The sequence below is a fragment of the Rhynchophorus ferrugineus genome, unplaced genomic scaffold (assembly GCF_030347505.1).
Source record: "Rhynchophorus ferrugineus isolate W39M unplaced genomic scaffold, kcgeb_rfMv2 rfM2, whole genome shotgun sequence".
NCBI classification, from domain to species: domain Eukaryota; kingdom Metazoa; phylum Arthropoda; class Insecta; order Coleoptera; family Curculionidae; genus Rhynchophorus; species Rhynchophorus ferrugineus.
In genome coordinates, this window is record NW_027472581.1 from 18349637 (window position 1) to 18367972 (window position 18336).

The 18336-nt window shown below is 30.5% G+C and overlaps 1 protein-coding gene across 3 annotated transcripts in view; it reads left to right on the forward strand.

Moving 5' to 3' along the window:
• Sira (Sid-1-related A) overlaps positions 1–18336 on the forward strand; it is a 35027-nt gene that overhangs the window by 14679 nt on the left and 2012 nt on the right. For 2 of the 3 annotated variants that reach the window (XM_076396110.1, XM_076396109.1), the window contains exons 2-11: positions 1826–1993; positions 7466–7676; positions 9257–9522; positions 11756–12125; positions 14262–14464; positions 14520–14693; positions 16261–16378; positions 17128–17250; positions 17308–17496; positions 18064–18224. In XM_076396110.1, coding sequence (XP_076252225.1) covers positions 1838–1993; positions 7466–7676; positions 9257–9522; positions 11756–12125; positions 14262–14464; positions 14520–14693; positions 16261–16378; positions 17128–17250; positions 17308–17496; positions 18064–18224 — 1971 coding nt within the window. In that variant the 5' untranslated portion in view covers positions 1826–1837. Of the gene's footprint in view, positions 1–170; positions 362–1825; positions 1994–7465; positions 7677–9256; positions 9523–11755; positions 12126–14261; positions 14465–14519; positions 14694–16260; positions 16379–17127; positions 17251–17307; positions 17497–18063; positions 18225–18336 lie in introns of those variants that run through there. The other variant, XM_076396108.1, reaches the window with a different exon arrangement.

Here is an 18336-nt window from a genome sequence, read left to right on the forward strand (position 1 = left end):
TTATTACCCAGCTATCGTTTGCTAAATATTATCGGAAAATACATTTTTAATGGGGTTTCGATGCCGCCTTACGGGGCCCTCCCCCTCCTCCCTTAGCGTAATGTTAATCTCCAACTCTTTGGTGACATTATTTATTTATACCCAGCCAACTAGTTGAAAATAATAGAATTAGTTTGTGTCGACTCGCGTACTGCACATGGTTCGTTTCGATTTGTAAAATATTTAGGTTAAAAGCATGCAGTTACGTAGAAATGACAGGTTCGTGGAAAAATGTGATGTGCGGTTTTAATTTGCGATTTATATGGGTTAAAGAAATATGAATCATTAGTGTTATATGAAAACATATACGAATTTTAAAAATGTGAGTTTTCATTATTTTTAGTGTTGTTAACTATCGACAGAAATTGACTATCGACTGTTTAGTTAATGCCTATTGTTTACCAGTGACTGTTATAGTCGAATGTTTTCAGTCGCTATTTTCGTTCCAACTGATTTTGTTACTATTAGTATCGACTGTTCCAGTCGTGTACTTTGAGTTACTATTTTTGGTTCTACTAGTTTCATTCGACTGATTTTTAACGTTCTGGCTCTGTCGTTCGAGCCGTGATCTTGACAAAAATGTATCCAATTTACGTTTACATAGATTTATATATAATATATGTAGTTTATTATGTTTATAGCATTTTTTTACGATATTTTTCAAGATTGTTAATGTCATAGGGTAAAACGATAAAATTGGGAATGATAAATAGTAAAATATTTTAACTGTTTTTATGGAAATAATAGGTAATATTTCGATCATTCTCTCTATTTTTGTTAAAAAAAAATAGGTTCACTAAAAAGCAAAGCATTTATATCATTTATATTATATCATCAGATTATTTTTAATTGTCATCGATTAGTTTTTAAGTATATTTTTACTCGTTTTGTGGTCATGTGGAACATGTGGTCGAATATTGTCATACTGAAGAATAACATTGTTGTGTCTTTGATTTGTTTTAGAATTTTTAACTGTCCAAAACATTCCTCGTCTTTGGTGTTAAAATTATCATAAAAATAGGGCTATTGCAAAAAATTGATATAATTAAAATTTAGTTTTATCGAATTTATAGCTGGTGTGTTGTTGTGATGTCCATATTCAGCTATCTATATGTATTATATACAATATGATACAAAAACGACTTATTTTCGAACACTAACAGGAAGCTTCCAATGTTTTCCAGTTCCAATTCATGGGAATCGGTGTTCTGACTTTTGGATTATTTCAACTGCTTTCAAGTATCTGTTTCTTGATCAAGTTTGCATATGGTTCTTCTTCAATTCCTTAATTTCATCAAAATATTTTACATATCTTATTAGCCCAAACCAGGCTTTACAAGTGTTCAAACTTTCTCTTGAATAAAATATGAAAATCTATGAATAATTTATCTATGTCCTGCAGGACGAATGTATTCTTGATTAAAGATAATCGTATGTTTAATCTATTAAATAAAGGTGAATCATTTGTTGGCAAAGAGCGAAACATGTATACAATCAATTGAACTGGTTTAGTAATGGTTTAAAAATGGCGATATTGATATTATTAAAAATGTACTACATGTAGTAGGCAAGATTAAAAAAGACGAACATGCCTACTGCACTATTTGATTGGAAATTGCACTTCCTACCGTTTGAATAACCGATTTCAATAATATCTATATCATTCCTTCAACACAGTATCATCATGTTTAATACAATTTGATTAATATGTATTGTACCAATATTAATCAATAAATATTCTATTCAATTTCATATTTTATTAACGTTTTTTATGTATTGTTTTCAGATACTTGAAATTATGAACATTCATCTCACAACGTCGATACTTCTCATATTGGTAAATTCAATAAAAACCGACTTAGATGTCATATCTTCTTCAGCTAAATATGAAGAAGAAATATCATTGTGGTTAAACGCTTCTGTAGAATATATTCTCAACTTTCCTGAAAGCAAGGTAAGTTAGTAGTTAAATGAAACATTTTGCAGTTAATACACGTTTTTAGTCAATAGCACAGGTCTATATAAAATGTCTAGGTGCAGTTTAGGTTTTGTGATCTTCGCGTCTTTGAGCGTGCCGAACTCAAAAAGTGACTTCTTTTTGTCATAGTACGATAGGTCTCTTACCAATTTAAGTAAATTTGTTAAACGAATAATTCAATAATTTACATTAAAATACAAGAAAATAGACTTGACAATTATTATTAATAATACATAATTATATCTAATATACTTTCACCAACAGGTCAATTGAAAGGTCCCCGTCTTGACACATAGATGGTGCTACTAGAATTAAACACATATGTTTTCTAGTTAGCCCTAACCCTGAAAAGATGCGTGTATAAATTTAATAGCTGTATTTTGTTATACCAGTGATACTACGGAATACCATTGAACATCGTTTCCACTGACTTGTGACACAGGCATTGTCTTTTTGTTCAAATGCGGCCATCTTTCGGCGATTTAGCCCTTCAAACGATCCAATAACGCTATGTAATAGTCACTGTTGATGGTCATTCCTTTTCCAAGGTAGTAAATGAAAATTATTCCATTGCGCATCCCAAAATACAGATGCCATAACCTTTCCAGCCCACTGTTGCGTTTTTTTTGTTGCGTGTGCAGTCCACTCGGATGACTGTCGATTAGACTTCGGAGTGAAATGATGGAGCCATGTTTCATCCATTGTCACATATCGACGCAAAAACTCGGGTTTATTACGCTTGATCATCTTCAAACGCTGCTCCGAATCATCAGCTCGTTGTTGTTTTTGTTCAAAAGTGAGCTCACGCGGCACCCACTTTGCATAGAGCCTTTTCATACCCAAATATTCGTGAATGATATGATATATACGTTCGGTTAATATACTTAGAATATCTGCTATTTCATTCAATTTCAATTTACTGCCGTTCAAAATCATTTCGTGGATTTTTTAAATGTTTTCGTCGGTAATAACGATCGATAATTTCGTCCGCTAGGTTCACCGTCTTCCGTGCCTTTCCTTTTTATCCATTTTTTTCACAATAACAAAAGTTGCATCACTCAAAATACTATAATTGACAAACTGATGATCCGACAGCGGTCAAATTTATACACGTATTTTTTGAGGTTCAGGGATAACTAAAAAAATATGGATTTAATTCTAGTAGCGCCATCTATGTGTCAGTCCGGAGACTTTTTAATTGATCTGTTATATATACCGAATCACTAAAAAAAAAACGAGGATTGAAACCCGAGCTCCGATTTAGGATTTTACCTTTGAAATCGGATCTCGGGTTGTACATTGTTTAACAAAAACGAAGCTCACCTTGTATTACAAAGATACATTTTATGTATATATGAAAAACAATAATAATGTATTTTCCTAGTATCTCAAATCAAATAAATTTTGTTTTTATATAGATTTTATGAAAAAAGACCATCCCATTTGATTTTATTTACTACCTAAGTTCAAATTAAACAAATCAATATATAACTCAACCAGTCATGACATTTAATATAGATAAAACCTAAGGTAAATATTGATAGCTTAAGGAGGGGTTTTAAGAAAAAATCATATCGCAATGAAAAATTCATACTCTACAAAATATGTATATTTCGTATCGAAAGTAAGTTAATATTTAAAAATGAGTCAAGAAAGTTTTTGTTTCACCACATGAAATTGTTTAATAATTCAAAAGGAATTCTGTTCGTGATTAACTAGATAATAGAATGCGCGAAAAAAAAAACTGGTTTACTGAAGAAAGACTTAGAACATAGTAACATATAACATACTTGTTAACATAGCTAAAAAGGCTGGAAGACTGTAACAAATTGATTAAAGTATAAACTATTTCAATATCCAGGTCTAATGGATAGATCCAGATTTATTTCTCTTTGACTTCTGGCCTTGCTATACCTCAAACATTCTTTAGCAGGAAATAATTTTATTTTACCGTAGAAATAATATTATCATTGTTACAATAATAAATTTGTTTTCCATTTATTTTGGTTCTGTTTTATTTCAACGTGTTACATTACTAAGCTTAGAAGTCAGATACGTTCGAACATGTAATCAAACCAGCCTGAGAAACAGCTGCTTAAAATTTGTGATTACTGTGGTTGATAATATCGTAATTGTTGTTCTATAATGTTAAAATTTGCTCCATTAATCATTTTTTAAAATTATTTTATTTATATGAAGCTAAAATAAATTTAATGTCAATGTTAATTGCGACAACTTTGCGATGTTTCGATGTCGTACATTGGGATGACGCAATTTCTCTGCTATATTGGATATACTATAGATTTAAAGTTATTGTAAATTTAAATTTAGAAATTTAAATAGAATTAATAGTATACAATATTTCTCAGTGTGGTTTTGGTGTTTTTTTTAACGCGAATATATAATACTATTTTTTTCCTTTTTATTTTCCAGTAGTCGTTTGCTAAATATTATCGGAAAATACATTTTTAATGGGGTTTTCGACTAGCTGGGGGATTTAAACTAGCCGACGTACCTAATCAGGTTATCCCATTTAAGTAAACTTATGTCACGACTCAATGATTAACCGATTAGTATATTTAGTGCAAAGTAGTAAAAATTGGAAGGATGATGTGCCACTTAGCGTTGGCATTTTCTCTTGGCTTTATAAATATTTTTTCGGTGTTCATGAATCAAGAACCCTATCAAACCTATCAAAACCAACATTTAGTTTTCTTGCAAGGAATTTTTCCATTTCGTGTAGTTAGAACCTTGACTTAAGTGAAATAAATATTGTTAAAGCTGATTGTACTTTATGTTCATATCTCACACAGCGTTGATTTTCTTGTTATCATTTAATGTAGCGTTAAGAATTATCGACTGAAAATTGTTGAAACAGTCGATAGTCGCAAAACCGTCGAAATGATCGATAGTCAAAAAACTAGCGACTAAAACTAGTAATTATTATTTTCAGTCAAATGCACGGCTCGACTGTTTTTGTCAATTCGTCAGAATTATCATATCAGAAGAAGATGTACGAACCCTTTCCTGTATAAATTGTGAGAGAGGAAACGACGGAAATAATTGCTTGGAGTAGTTAATTTTATACCAGTTAATATTTAATAATAACGGTGTTATAAGCGAGACGGAGATGTACATATTCCTTCACGTACTAACTTTAAAAAAGGAAAGGAAAAAATAATTACTGTATACTATTAAGATGCAATTAATAATTTTAGTTTAAACGAAGTAGAATTACTTTTATATTTGAATGTTCTGTGGACTGGTAAAAAGGAATGGAATTTTTCTATCTAAATTCTATCTAAATAATTTCTTTCTAAATGGAATAATACCCTACAATTCTTTTATAGTATTTTAATATGTTAATTCCTAATTTTAAATAATACACTATAATAAATACAGATAACACAAAAGAACAAAACCTAAAACCTAAAGAAGCACATTAATCATAAATACTAAATAAAATGTAAACATACACCTTTGAAAATATTCATAATAATTTAAAATGATCGCACAATAACTACTAAAGCTTTTTTAAATAAAGTAAATTATTTATTTATTATTGAACGGAAATATTTTTTAACAAAAATCGAGAGAGTAATCGAAATATCACCTATTATTGCCATAAAACACTCAAAAGTATTTTACTATTTATCGTTCACAATTTTAATCTTTTTACTCTATTACATTAACCAAAAAAAAAACTATCGTTCCAAAATGCTGCTCTATTAATATACAATATATGGTTATTTATAAGCAAATTACCAAAAAAAACTATATATATATTACATATAAATCTAGGTAAGCATAAATTGCGTACATTTTTGTCAAGGTCGCGGCTAGAAGGACAAAGCCAGAACGTTAAAAATCAGTCGAATGAAACTAGTAGAACCAAAAATAGTAACTAAAAGTACACGACTGAAATAGTCGATAGTAAATAGTAACAGAATCAGTCGAACCAAAAATAGCGACTTAAACAATCGATAGTAAAAAGTAGTCAATTACTAAAAAATGGATAGTCGATTTCAGTCGATAGTTCCCAACACTAATTGTATGTAATATTCAGGAATATCACCAATGACGAAGTGATGAAGACTAAAAACCTACCTACAAATGCGAATTTAAAATATTAATTTTAACTCTAGATGCACCAATTAATATATTTATTACTTGCAATATTTGGTTATGGCTTTGTTACGATATACATTTACTAATGAAAAGTAAAATGGATTAGAAGTTGATACCAACAAAATTTACCGAAAAATCTTAATACATTTTACGTTTAACTTGAATACAATGATATTAGTTCTCTAATACAGTGCTTAAGCAAAAACACTTTTTCTTATCTGGTCTGAATTCACCAGATATGAAATTATTAAAATAAAAATGGACTGATTCATCTTTATATTATGAATCCAAAAAAGCTGCTTGTGATCTTTGGAAATCTTGTAAACATAGCACCCATGATTCTTGTTATTCTAGAATTTATTGATGCAAAACTTCGCTGGTAGGAACATATAAAGAAGAAAAGAAAAGAACTAGAAATTAAATATAGAAAAATGTACTGGCTAATTGGAAGCAAATCACATTTATCAGTACATAATAAATTGTTATTATATAAGCAAATACTGAAACCTATATGGACATACGGAGTTCAATCATGGGGATGTTCTGTAAAGAGTAACATAAATAAAATAAAAAAATTTCTGAACAAAGTCCTGAAAGGTATTGTGGGTGCACCCAAATACTATAGGACTGATTACCTACATCGAGACCTTCAGATACCCAGAGTAGGTCAAGAAATCCAGAGAATTGCAAGGGGGCATGAGGATGTTCTCTGTTCTCAAGAGAATATTGAAATATTGCAACATTTGGATACCACCGGAACAGGACACAGACTCAAAAGCATCAAACCATCTGATCTTGTGTAGTGTTGCGTAGTGAGGTGCATATAATAAAAAGGCAGTGACATGTATAAACATTATTTCACCAGAGACTGAGATAGGGCCGATGGGTCCTCCTAGTTATATACCTAGGTTTAAGTTATCATAAAGACAAATTACAGCTTAGAAGGAAACGACGAGTAACAAGGTATTAATTAAATAATAAAAAAAAATTGGAATTCTGTTACATCAGGATGAAATATTCGCATATGTCGTGTTTTTCTACTGTTTTACTTCAATACTGCTAAAAATTAAATAAAACTATTTAATAATAACTCATCCACATTCCGTGTTAATATCAGTTCAGAGACAAATTGCTAGGGATTTGTATTTCGATTTAAAATTTCTTTGCAAGCACCAACATTATTCTCACCTTATTTACATTTGAAAAATGGACCGAAAATTATTCAAATTTAAATTATAAACAATCGTATCAAATTATAAGCTTAATTATAATAATATGTTTTAAAAAACAAGTATATAATAATTATATTTCATATTATAGGAACTGGATCCCTATAGAGTAAAAGCTTGGAGTATCGATGCAACTCACAACCTGCCAGTGCTCCTGGTGGTCAGACAGGCCAAAGCAGTGACCTCATGGACGGTGCCGGAATTGATTGAAACTACGAAAACGAAACGAGCACTGTTTTTCTCCAACACCTCCAGGCTTATGTGCCACGACTCTATGTATGATATAGTTAATTTAAATCCAGGTACTCAGTTTTATGAATGTTCTAGGAACTACGAATTCAGGTTTTTTATTTTTGAAAAATTCGGACTGTATAGAGAAAGTGTGTGCATTAAAAAACAAACAATTATCGTTTCAAACATATTTGTTTCAATTCCCTTATCCTCTTCGGATGCCTCTTACAAGTTGCTGTCCACTCTGTATGATGTTTTTAATTTGATAATAGATTGTGGCTTTACTATCACATAGGCTGATGCTTTTAAATCCCGAAAGCTATATTTAAATTCAGTATTCAAGTCAATAACAAATAAAAATAAAATAGAACCAAACCATTGTCTCAATATTCTCAATACGAATAAAATATAAATATAATAAAATTTGTGGTGTAAAACAACAAAAAATTATACTAAAATATTCGTATATTTTTCTATATTTTAAAAATGTTTGGGAAAACCTAAATATCTTGTATACAAAGAGGACAGACGGTTCTTATTATTGTAAATATTTCTTAATCTATGTCAGAATTAAATTTTCGCATATTTCAAATTCTTGCTTTACCATTTCCTTTTCTGGTGGATAATTAATTCCTGTTTTTGTACTCTTAATTTTTGAAATATTATTCCAGGTATTTTGTTGGATATCAACAAAGAGTTTTCCTGCTTCAAAATATTATTAGATTAGTTATAGGTTTAGTTGAATTTTTTTTGTTGGTTTTTTCAGTAAAATCTTCCCAGTCAGTTCTCTTTGTTAACGTAGAATTTTGCTCTTTTCATATTGTATTTTCACTCAGTAATACAGCTAGTGTCACTGGTGTATGGTCTAAACTTAGATCAAAATTGTCTTCACTTTCCAGATAGCTTGATGTCATTTTTAATATATGAAGAACCGTAAAAATATCAAGGTTTTCTCTAGACCAGTGGGCCAATGAGCCATCCTATCTCAGCAGCTGTTTTAGACATTTCATTGCTTTTATTAGTTGTCATCATTTTAGGTCCCCATCTTGTATTTTTAGTACTGATGTCACTACCTTGAAAAAGGAAGGACCATCAACAGCGACTATTACACAATATTGCACTGTGTCACAAGTCAGTGAAAACAATGCCAAAAATTCATGAATTTGGCTTCTAATTGCTTCCTCCTCCACCGTATTCTTTAGATCTGGCCGCAGTGACTTTCCTGTTCTCAGGCCTCAAAAGAATGCTCACTGGGAAGAAATTTTTGTCGAATGAAGAGGTGATCGCCGAAACTGAGGCCTATTTTGAAGCAAAGAACAAATCGTACTAATGGTATCGAAACGTTGGAGGATCGCTATAATCAGTGTATCACCCTTGAAGGCAATTATGTTGAATAAAAAAACTAATTTTGCCAAAAAATATGTTTTAATATGGTAGGCCGGGGACTTTTCAATTGACCTGTTACTTTCTTCAGTTCTTTCTTTCTTCGATTCTTTCTTTTTTCTTTCTTGGTTATAATTTCGGTTGCTTCTTTTCTATCACCATTTTGTGTGGTTTAGTTTGAGTGACATTATCTTTTCTCTTTTATTTAGAGATGCGTGAAGAAATGAAGAATTTATGTAAATGTATTAACAATTTGTATTGTTTTCAGATTTTTCGATTGAACCCCTGGTAATATCTCAGAGCTTTATCTTGGCTGTGTCGACATCATCGCCCACCAACGTCAGCGTCAATCTTAAGCTGGAGAAGGAAAAAGAGTTTTACGTAAAGCGCGACGTGAAATACGAGTTGACGGTCTCGCCAAGCCAATCGAAATACGTCTATTTCAAATTCGATAATAGCTCGTCAGACACGGTGGTCATCGAAGTGGATTCTGATGATGACGTCTGTCTGACGGTCTCTGTTCAGGACAGCAGGGTAAGATCGTTTCGTAATATGAAGAAAATTGAATTTAGAAATAACGTTAATTTATTTAGAAAACGTATTATATTAAGCCGAAATAGGCAGATAAGGTACCATATAGTAAATTAACTCTGTTAACTATATTTTTTCATTCTCAGTTATTATAGGTGAACCGTTGGATAAGTTTATAATAAGTATATAATAAGTAAAAATAATTTTGACATTTTTCGGCTTTATGTTTCATTTTTATTTAAATAGTTAAAACACTTCTAATAACAAATAAAAGACAACCTATCAAGTACAGTAAAGCAGTTTTAAAATAAAAGGTTAATGTTTTCAGTAGTTCGAAGTTTTCTCTAGATCAGTGGGCCAATGAGCTCGTTTTTCTGCTGACGTGTTACTACATCCTATCTCAGTAACTGTTTTAAACATTTCATTGCCTTTATTAGTTATCATTTTAGGTCCCCATCTTGTATTTTTAGTACTGATGTTACTATCAATCATAAATAATAATATATATTATAAATTTACAACATTTTAATACATTTAGGGTTTTCTCTAGATCAGTGGGCTAATGAGCTCGTTTTTCTAGTGACGTGTAACTACATCCTAGCTCAGCAGCTGCTTTAAACAGTTCATTGCCTTTATTATTTGTCATCATTTTAGGTCCCCATCTTGTATTTTTAGCACTGAAGTCGCTACCATTTATAAATAATAATATATATATATATATATATATATATATATATATATATATATATATATATATATATATATATATATATATAAATAACAATATTATATTACAATAATATAATATTAACAATATAATATTATAAATTTACAACATTTCAATACATTTTCTTCCAGTTTCCAGTGTCAGTCCAGTTTCTTGATAATGTTGATATGTTTTTTATTATTATTTTCTCTATTGTTTTTTGTTTTTAATTTTTGAGTATTTTTGAATATTTGAATTTTGAAATATTAAATTTTTGAATTTTTGAAATAAAAGGTTAATATTTCCAGTAATTATCAGTATTTAGCGCATATATAGTTGAATTATAGTTATTATTATTTAAGAAATTTAACAAGGTTTTCTGTCTTTGTGCCTTTTGATATATAGCAATTTTCATAAGAAGCCAACATCCAAGTTGCATAATTTAAGAAGATATGATTCAGCACTTACGTAATTATACTTAATACGTAATTATTGCTGAGGTATATCATCCCCCTTTTACTACTAAAGATAATTGTTTTTAAATTAAACAACTAATATGCATATCAGAAAATTATTCAAAAAAATGAACAAGAAATATTTTGCTTAAATTAAATGAAGGATATTGGTAGCAATCCATTTATTTACCTACATTTCGATATAATAATTTTTGTCTTTAAATTTTATTTTCATATGGAAACCTCGGATTTTTCCGTCGCTAAGTAGTCCTTAGTCTTAATATTTATTGATTTTCCCGTCTTTGTGATATGTAGTTTTCATGTTAGCTTGTTATGAGAGTTGCTTTTTTTGATATTTTGTTGCATGTCACTAAGTAATATTCTGATTTTGAAGAAGTTTGCTGGATTATGAATATTTTTAATATAGTTTTGTTTGGAGATTTGTCGAATTTAAAAATAAGTAAAATAATTTCAGATCTTGCCTGATTGATAAGCGTGATTTTTTGATTTCTTTTTCTTCGAATGCGGCCGTTTTTCGGCGATTTCGTCCTTTCAACGGTCCAATAACGCTATGTAATAGTCACTGTTGATGGTCCTTCCTTTTTCAAGGTAGTCAATGAAAATTATTCCATGCGCATCCCAAAATATATACGCCATAACCTTGCCAGTCGACGGGTTCATTGTATGCAGTCCACTCGGATGAGTGTCGATTGGACTTCGAAAATGATGGAGCCATGTTTCATCTATTGTCACATATCGACGCAAAACTCCGGTATATTACACTTGATCATCTTCAAACAGTGTTCTGGATCATCAACTCGTCGTTGTTTTTGGTCAAAAGTGAGCTCGCGCCGCATCCACATTCCACAGAGCTTTCTCATACCCTAATATTCGTGAATGATATGATGTACACGTTCAGTTGTTATCTTGTTGTTGATATCTAAAAAATATATGGTTCCCTCTGACTTGTGGTTCTTATGTCGATTCTACCGAATTGATAATAGAAGCTGTGGAAACATATATTTTAATGTATTTGTATTGAATAGTATATATCTAACCATTTGTTCTTTTTCAGTGTCCTGTAATGGATTCCAACAGGGACATTAAGTACGAAGGAGTTTATCAGACGGTGAATAGAAAAGGCGCGCTCACCATCTCCAAACACCATTATTCTTCGGGCTTTTTTCTCGTATTTGTTGCCAAACCCGATAATTACGAATGCAGCCAGGAAAGCAATGTGATACCGCTGACCAGGATGTCCTCCATTTTAGAGAATAATATTACCACCATTTTAACGTTCTCAATTAAGAATAGTATAACATTACGGGAATATGGACTTGCTTCAGTGGGTGTTATTGTTATTTTGACATTATTCGGAATATTAGTTTCTGCCGTTATAATGGTCTTCAATCGGTTTGGAACGATATCAAAAAGAGAAAAAGAAAGTGAGTATTAACTAAAAATATTATCCCTCGGAAAATTTCTGTAGAGGGAGATTGTAGTATAATAGGTCAATTGAAAAGTCCCCGGCCTACCATAGTAAAACACATTTTTTGGCAAAATTAGTCATTTTTATTCAACATAATTTCCATCAAAGGTGATACACTGACCATTTCTATAGTAAGAATTGTCCTTTCTTCGGCTTCGGTGATTACCTCTTCATTCGACGAAAATTTCTTCCCAGCGATCTGAGAACCGAGAGCTGAGAATAAGAAATTGTCCAATTCATAGATTTTTGCCATCATTTTCACTGACTTGTGAAACGGTGCATTGTCTTGGTGAAGCAGAACTTTTTTGTTCTTAAAATGCGACCGTTTCTCGGCGATTTCGTCCTTCAAACGGTCCAATAACGCTATGTAATAGTCGCTGTTGATGGTCCTTCCTTTTTCAAGGTAGTCAATGAAAATTATTCCATGCGCATCCCAAAATACAGACGCCATAACCTTGCCAGCCGTCTGTTGCGTTTTCACACGCTTTTGAGTGGGTTCATCATGTGCAGTCCACTCGGATGACTGTCAATTGTACTTTGAAGTGAAATGTTTCATCCATTGTTACATATCGATGCAAAAACTCGGGTTTATTACGTTTGATCATCTTCAGGCGCTGCTCCGAATCATCAATTCGTCGATGTTTTTTGTCAAAAGTGAGCTCGCGCGGTATCCACTTTGCACAAAGCTTTCTCGTACCAAAATATTTGTGAATCGTATGATGTGCACGTTCAGTTGATATCTTTAGAGTGTTTGCTATTTCATTCAATTTCAACTTAGGGGCATTTAAAGTCATTTTGTGGATTTTTTAAATGTTTTCGTCAGTAACAGCCTGTTTTAGGCGTCCACTGTGTTCACTATCTGCGGTGCTCATTTCACCACTTCTAAACTTAACATGCCAATCCTTGATGGTTGATTTTCCTGGGGCAGTGTCCGGAAACTCGTCATCAAGCCAAGTTTTTGCAACTGTATTTTTTCCCTTCAAAAAGCAATATTTTATCAACATGAGAAATTCCTTTTTATCAATTTTTTTCATAACAAAAGTTGCTTCACTCAAAATGCTATAATTTACAAACTAATGAACTGACAGCTGTCAAATTCCAACAATCTACCACTGTGTGCCTGTCAAGTCTTGCTGTCTCGATATGAACAAGTGGTATTGAGAAGACGTAATCTTAAAGTAAATAAAATTCTTCTTTTTTTGTTTGGAAAGCAATCAAAACGCAGTGTTTTCTCTTGCAATTTTCTGATGCTAAGTGGAAACTGTTGATCCATGAACTGCTAAATTCTATGAAATCTTTTTGAGAGTTTAAGCTCTATTTTCATGCAATAATTAATTGTTTCCGAACATGTTTGGTCCTGCAGACCATTTTTTATAATTAGTATCAAACTTTCTTTGCTTTATAATTAGCAGTATCACTTTTAAATCGTTGAAATTAGAACCGACGACTAGGATATCACGAAGTAGCATCATATAAGTTTCTAAAAGTGTTAGATAGGGTTCGGCGGCCAATTTATTCAAATTATCCAGCAAAAGTATCGAAAATGAAATTTTGTGTTTGTATACACAGAAAAACTTAATCATACTAAATGGAAAACTCCTTTTTATGTAGAGAAATATAAGAACTATTGAATTTAACAGTTACGATAAGTTATATAACAATTATTTACGTTAATACTTTGTATTTTCACCAATAGATATCGCTGGTCAAAATTATTCATTGGATTTTCTAAAGACTTGGATTGAATGACTCTTGCATCTCTTAGTAATTAAAATATTGCTAAACTTATAGCATTAAATTAGAGCATTATTTTAGACTCCACATTTTCCGGACATTGTTCCTCTTGATTACTATTTATTTCGAATGAATACATCTTATGTCATGTGCTACTAAAAATAAAAACAATTTGTGTGTAGTTGCAGAACATAAATAATTTTTCGTTCTTGATATAGTAGTGAGTAACAGTGAACAATATTTGAATTTGATTAAAACATTGTTTACGATAAATATGCTGAATTTTTTATTTAAAAAAATGGAAAAACTTATTTTTATTTTAAGTCATATCATATTAACTGTTTTGATTTATTTTTAGAGGCGGAAATAAAAGATTTCATCGAGCCTATAACAGACGAAGAGATCAACAAAATCATTCTTTCCAAAGATCTGACCGTAGATACGTTCGCCAAATATCCACAGAGGATTAAACAGCGATCCTTCAACTATTTGTCTCATACGTCGAGCATTGCGTTGTTTTATAGTATACCGGTCATACAGTTGGTCGTAACTTATCAAAGGGTGCGTTGATTAAGCATTTTTATAAGGATTGGATTTCAGAGATTTCTGTTGTTAGGTGGTAAACATGACGGGAAATCAAGATTTGTGTTACTACAACTTTTTATGTGCCCATCCGGCGTTTGGGTTTAGTGACTTCAATCATATATTCTCCAATGTCGGGTATATAATCATTGGTTTGTTTTTCATCATTGCAGTTATTGACAGACAGCATATAATAAAAATTACAAAGGTAAGATTAATTTATTTTTCTCAAAAGTATTACCGAGATTAAGAATCTTGTGAGTGACACACTTTTCTTTTACTGAAGTATGCGAATATCAAGGAGTAATATAGCCAAAACTCAATAAAACTCATACTGTGGGGAAGTTTCGGTATGTCTAATATCTAGATGAGATTATAATCGTCCATTCAAGTAATTTAATTGGCCAATTTATATCTATATTATAGGCACCTGTAAAGAAACGATTTTGCTGTAAAGACATTTGATTGGTTTTTTGATAAAATTAGCCACGCTGGTACGGTACGTGAAATCCCTGACATAACATTTCATTGACCAATAAAATTTAAATAAAAAAAATCGTGAACAAATTATTAAATAAAATTCAATAAAAACATATGTAGTTCATATATTTATATATAAACATTAAACACAGTAAATATTTTAAAATTTCACCCTTCATTTCTTTTTTATATAGTTGTTAAGGCACGTATATAATTGATACCATGATTTAGATCCAAAATAAAAAACCAAACGTTCCTGGTTAAGTAGCCTTGTGCCACAACATACCGTTAGGATTTGGACGCCAAATTATATTTCTTTAAGTAAATTAATCCTTTAAAAATGGATGCTACTTTAATAACCATATTTTTAAAATGCAATGCAATTGTACACTATTCAAATGTTGACTCACTTTGTGATACAAATCTTCTTCTAGAAAAGCCACATTTACCTTCATATTTTCGACATTCTTCCATTTGAACATAATTTGAGTTTATATTCTGGCCAATATTTTTACATCTCCACTACATTTGTTAGTATCATAATTTGTTGTTTGTTTGTTGAAATATATATATATATATATATATATATATATATATATATATATATATATATATATATATATGAATGTTTTACATGACATATCTTTAACATATTTTTTAAATAAGATTACAAATTTAAACGCACTATAAAAATGAAATGAACCAATCAAATGCCTTTGTGGCTCTAGGTATAGCGATTCAAACAAGTAATACATCGTCAAATACTTACATAAAATACATACAAAACAATATCTATTTATATATGTGAAAATATATATGCTAAGAAATATGTCAGGCGAAGTATAAGCCATATAGGAGGTTTTCTAAAGTTTATCATTATTTTTATAAAACCGTTTTTCTATAAAACCATCCTGGAAAATAATACTAATGTTATGATTTTGTATTAATAAATAATATTTACCTTAAATCCTACGGAAAATACGGCCGTAACAACAAATTTCCTTACAATAATATTCAAAAATACATCATACAAATAATGTTTCATTGGTTATTTTCGTTGCACTTAATTAATTTTAATGAAAAATTGAAAGGTATTTGTAAATATGTAAAGATTTATGAATAAAAAGTTTCAGATATGCTTGTAAATCAATCGCATATCCTTCACATTCACAGCCTGTTCAATTATGCACTTGATTTTTAATAACTTTTTGTCACGACCAATGCGTGAATAGATGTGTTTTTATTTATATATGCATAGTTTTATTATATTTAATTCGTAATCCGTCGCATTCCAGGAGAAAGGAATACCAGTACATTATGGTTTGTTTTATGCTATGGGGGTGGCGCTGATAATTGAAGGAATACTATCGGCATGTTACCATATATGTCCTAGTCAGTCCAATTACCAATTTGGTAAGTGAACTGATATATACAACATACATATACGTTTAACTCGACAAAATTGTCACTATACTCCGTTCAATAAGACAGTGAACTTACGTCCTCTAAGTTTATAACATCAAAACGTTACGCAGTGTTGTCACATGAACTTTGAGATTTAGTTCATTTTGGTTTTAATATATAACAAAATTACGATATAAATAAAATAATAGTAATGAAACAAAAATAATATTATAAAGCTTAATTAATTTTAATATTAAAGCACATCTAAAGCATATATTATCTCGTTCAAATCAAGCAAAGCACCAGAATAATGTTTCCCACTTTATAATCTGTAATTATTATTACCAATGTATTGAAGAGTTTTGCTGACGTTTGACAACCAGGAGAATTTTGTGTGCTGATTCGATCGCATGTTCGATCGTGTCAAACAACGTTTAACTAGAATAAAATGAAAAGAAACATATTGTGTGATTTTAAAACAAATTTATAGATTGCGATACGCCATACATTCGACATCTTGTTAACATGAGTCCACTGTTATTTTGAATAGATCTTACCTATTGCTACTATTTATAAACAGATATGATTTTAATTGCATTAGCAGAAAAAAAAGTCGTCAAATTAAATAATTTCTCTTGTAGTATACTATCCAGATTATGTCCTATTATTTTTTCAATGACAGTAATTAAAAGTAAAATTTAAATTAAAAAATAAAACCATCAAAAAAATTCTATTTCTGATCAAAATTTTTTTTCTAGATACAAGTTTTATGTATATCATGGCTGTACTGATTATGGTAAAATTATATCAGAACCGACATCCTGACATAAATGCCACTGCTTATACCACTTTCAGTGTGATCGGAGTAGCCATATTTATTGGTAAGATTATTATAAAATAAACCTATTTCCTATTATATACGCAATTTTATTTTATAGCTATGATTGGCATATTGGATGGAACTTTGTTCATTTGGATATTTTTTATTGTCGCATATTCTATTCTAATAGTTCTACTGTCTTTTAAGATATACTATGTAAATTACGTGATCAATGGAATGAAACAGTTTTACAAGTCCTACAAGGAGATAGGTTTTGCGATGGAAACTTTTTCTCCTCTACGGAAAGGTAATTAGTTATACTTATAAAAATTTTATAGTATAGTATCTATACATAGTGAAATAATTCAACTTCAAGAAAAGCAAAATTATTCCCATAAAATTGGGACAAGATTTATTAATAGAATACTTATTTTTAATCATTGGTTCTAAGAATATAAAGCTGTCTCTCAAGAAAATTTGGGGTAAATATAGCCATGCATCAACTGCAATGGTTTTCTTTCTATTGAAGGACAATTGGATATAACAATTCAATTGACCCTTCCCAGTGGTTTTCATTGAGAAAGGTACCAACTATAAAATAACAAAAAGCAAAATATCATACTATAAATCATGAGATTTTAACATGTCAAATTAAGATCTTCTTGTATCAAGAAGCCTATGTATCTGGTCACTTTAGCCTAATTAAACCCATCACTGGAGAGCCTTATCAATCAAAATCGTGGTAATTGAAATTGTGTTGCAAAGTATAAATTCAAATTTACCAAAAAAAAAACGATTTTATTTGCTCATACTAGAAAAAGGATATATATTGATGGACTTATTAACATTAATAATAAATTTATCTTTATTTTAGGTAGATTTTTTCCAATTTTATTGACAAACTTGGCGAATTTCAGTATGCTTGGTTTTGGACTATATATGTATTTCTACAACATAACAGACTTTGGAACGTTTTTATTAGGTCTCCTGCTGGGTAATACAGTGATTCATATATCATTCTATACACTGATGAAGGTAAAACCATTTTTTTTATAAAATATTAACTATTACTCAACTATTAGAAGGCTTTAATTATTTGGCCTGATAGCTATGTTGTTTTGAAAATATCAATAATTCTAAGACACTA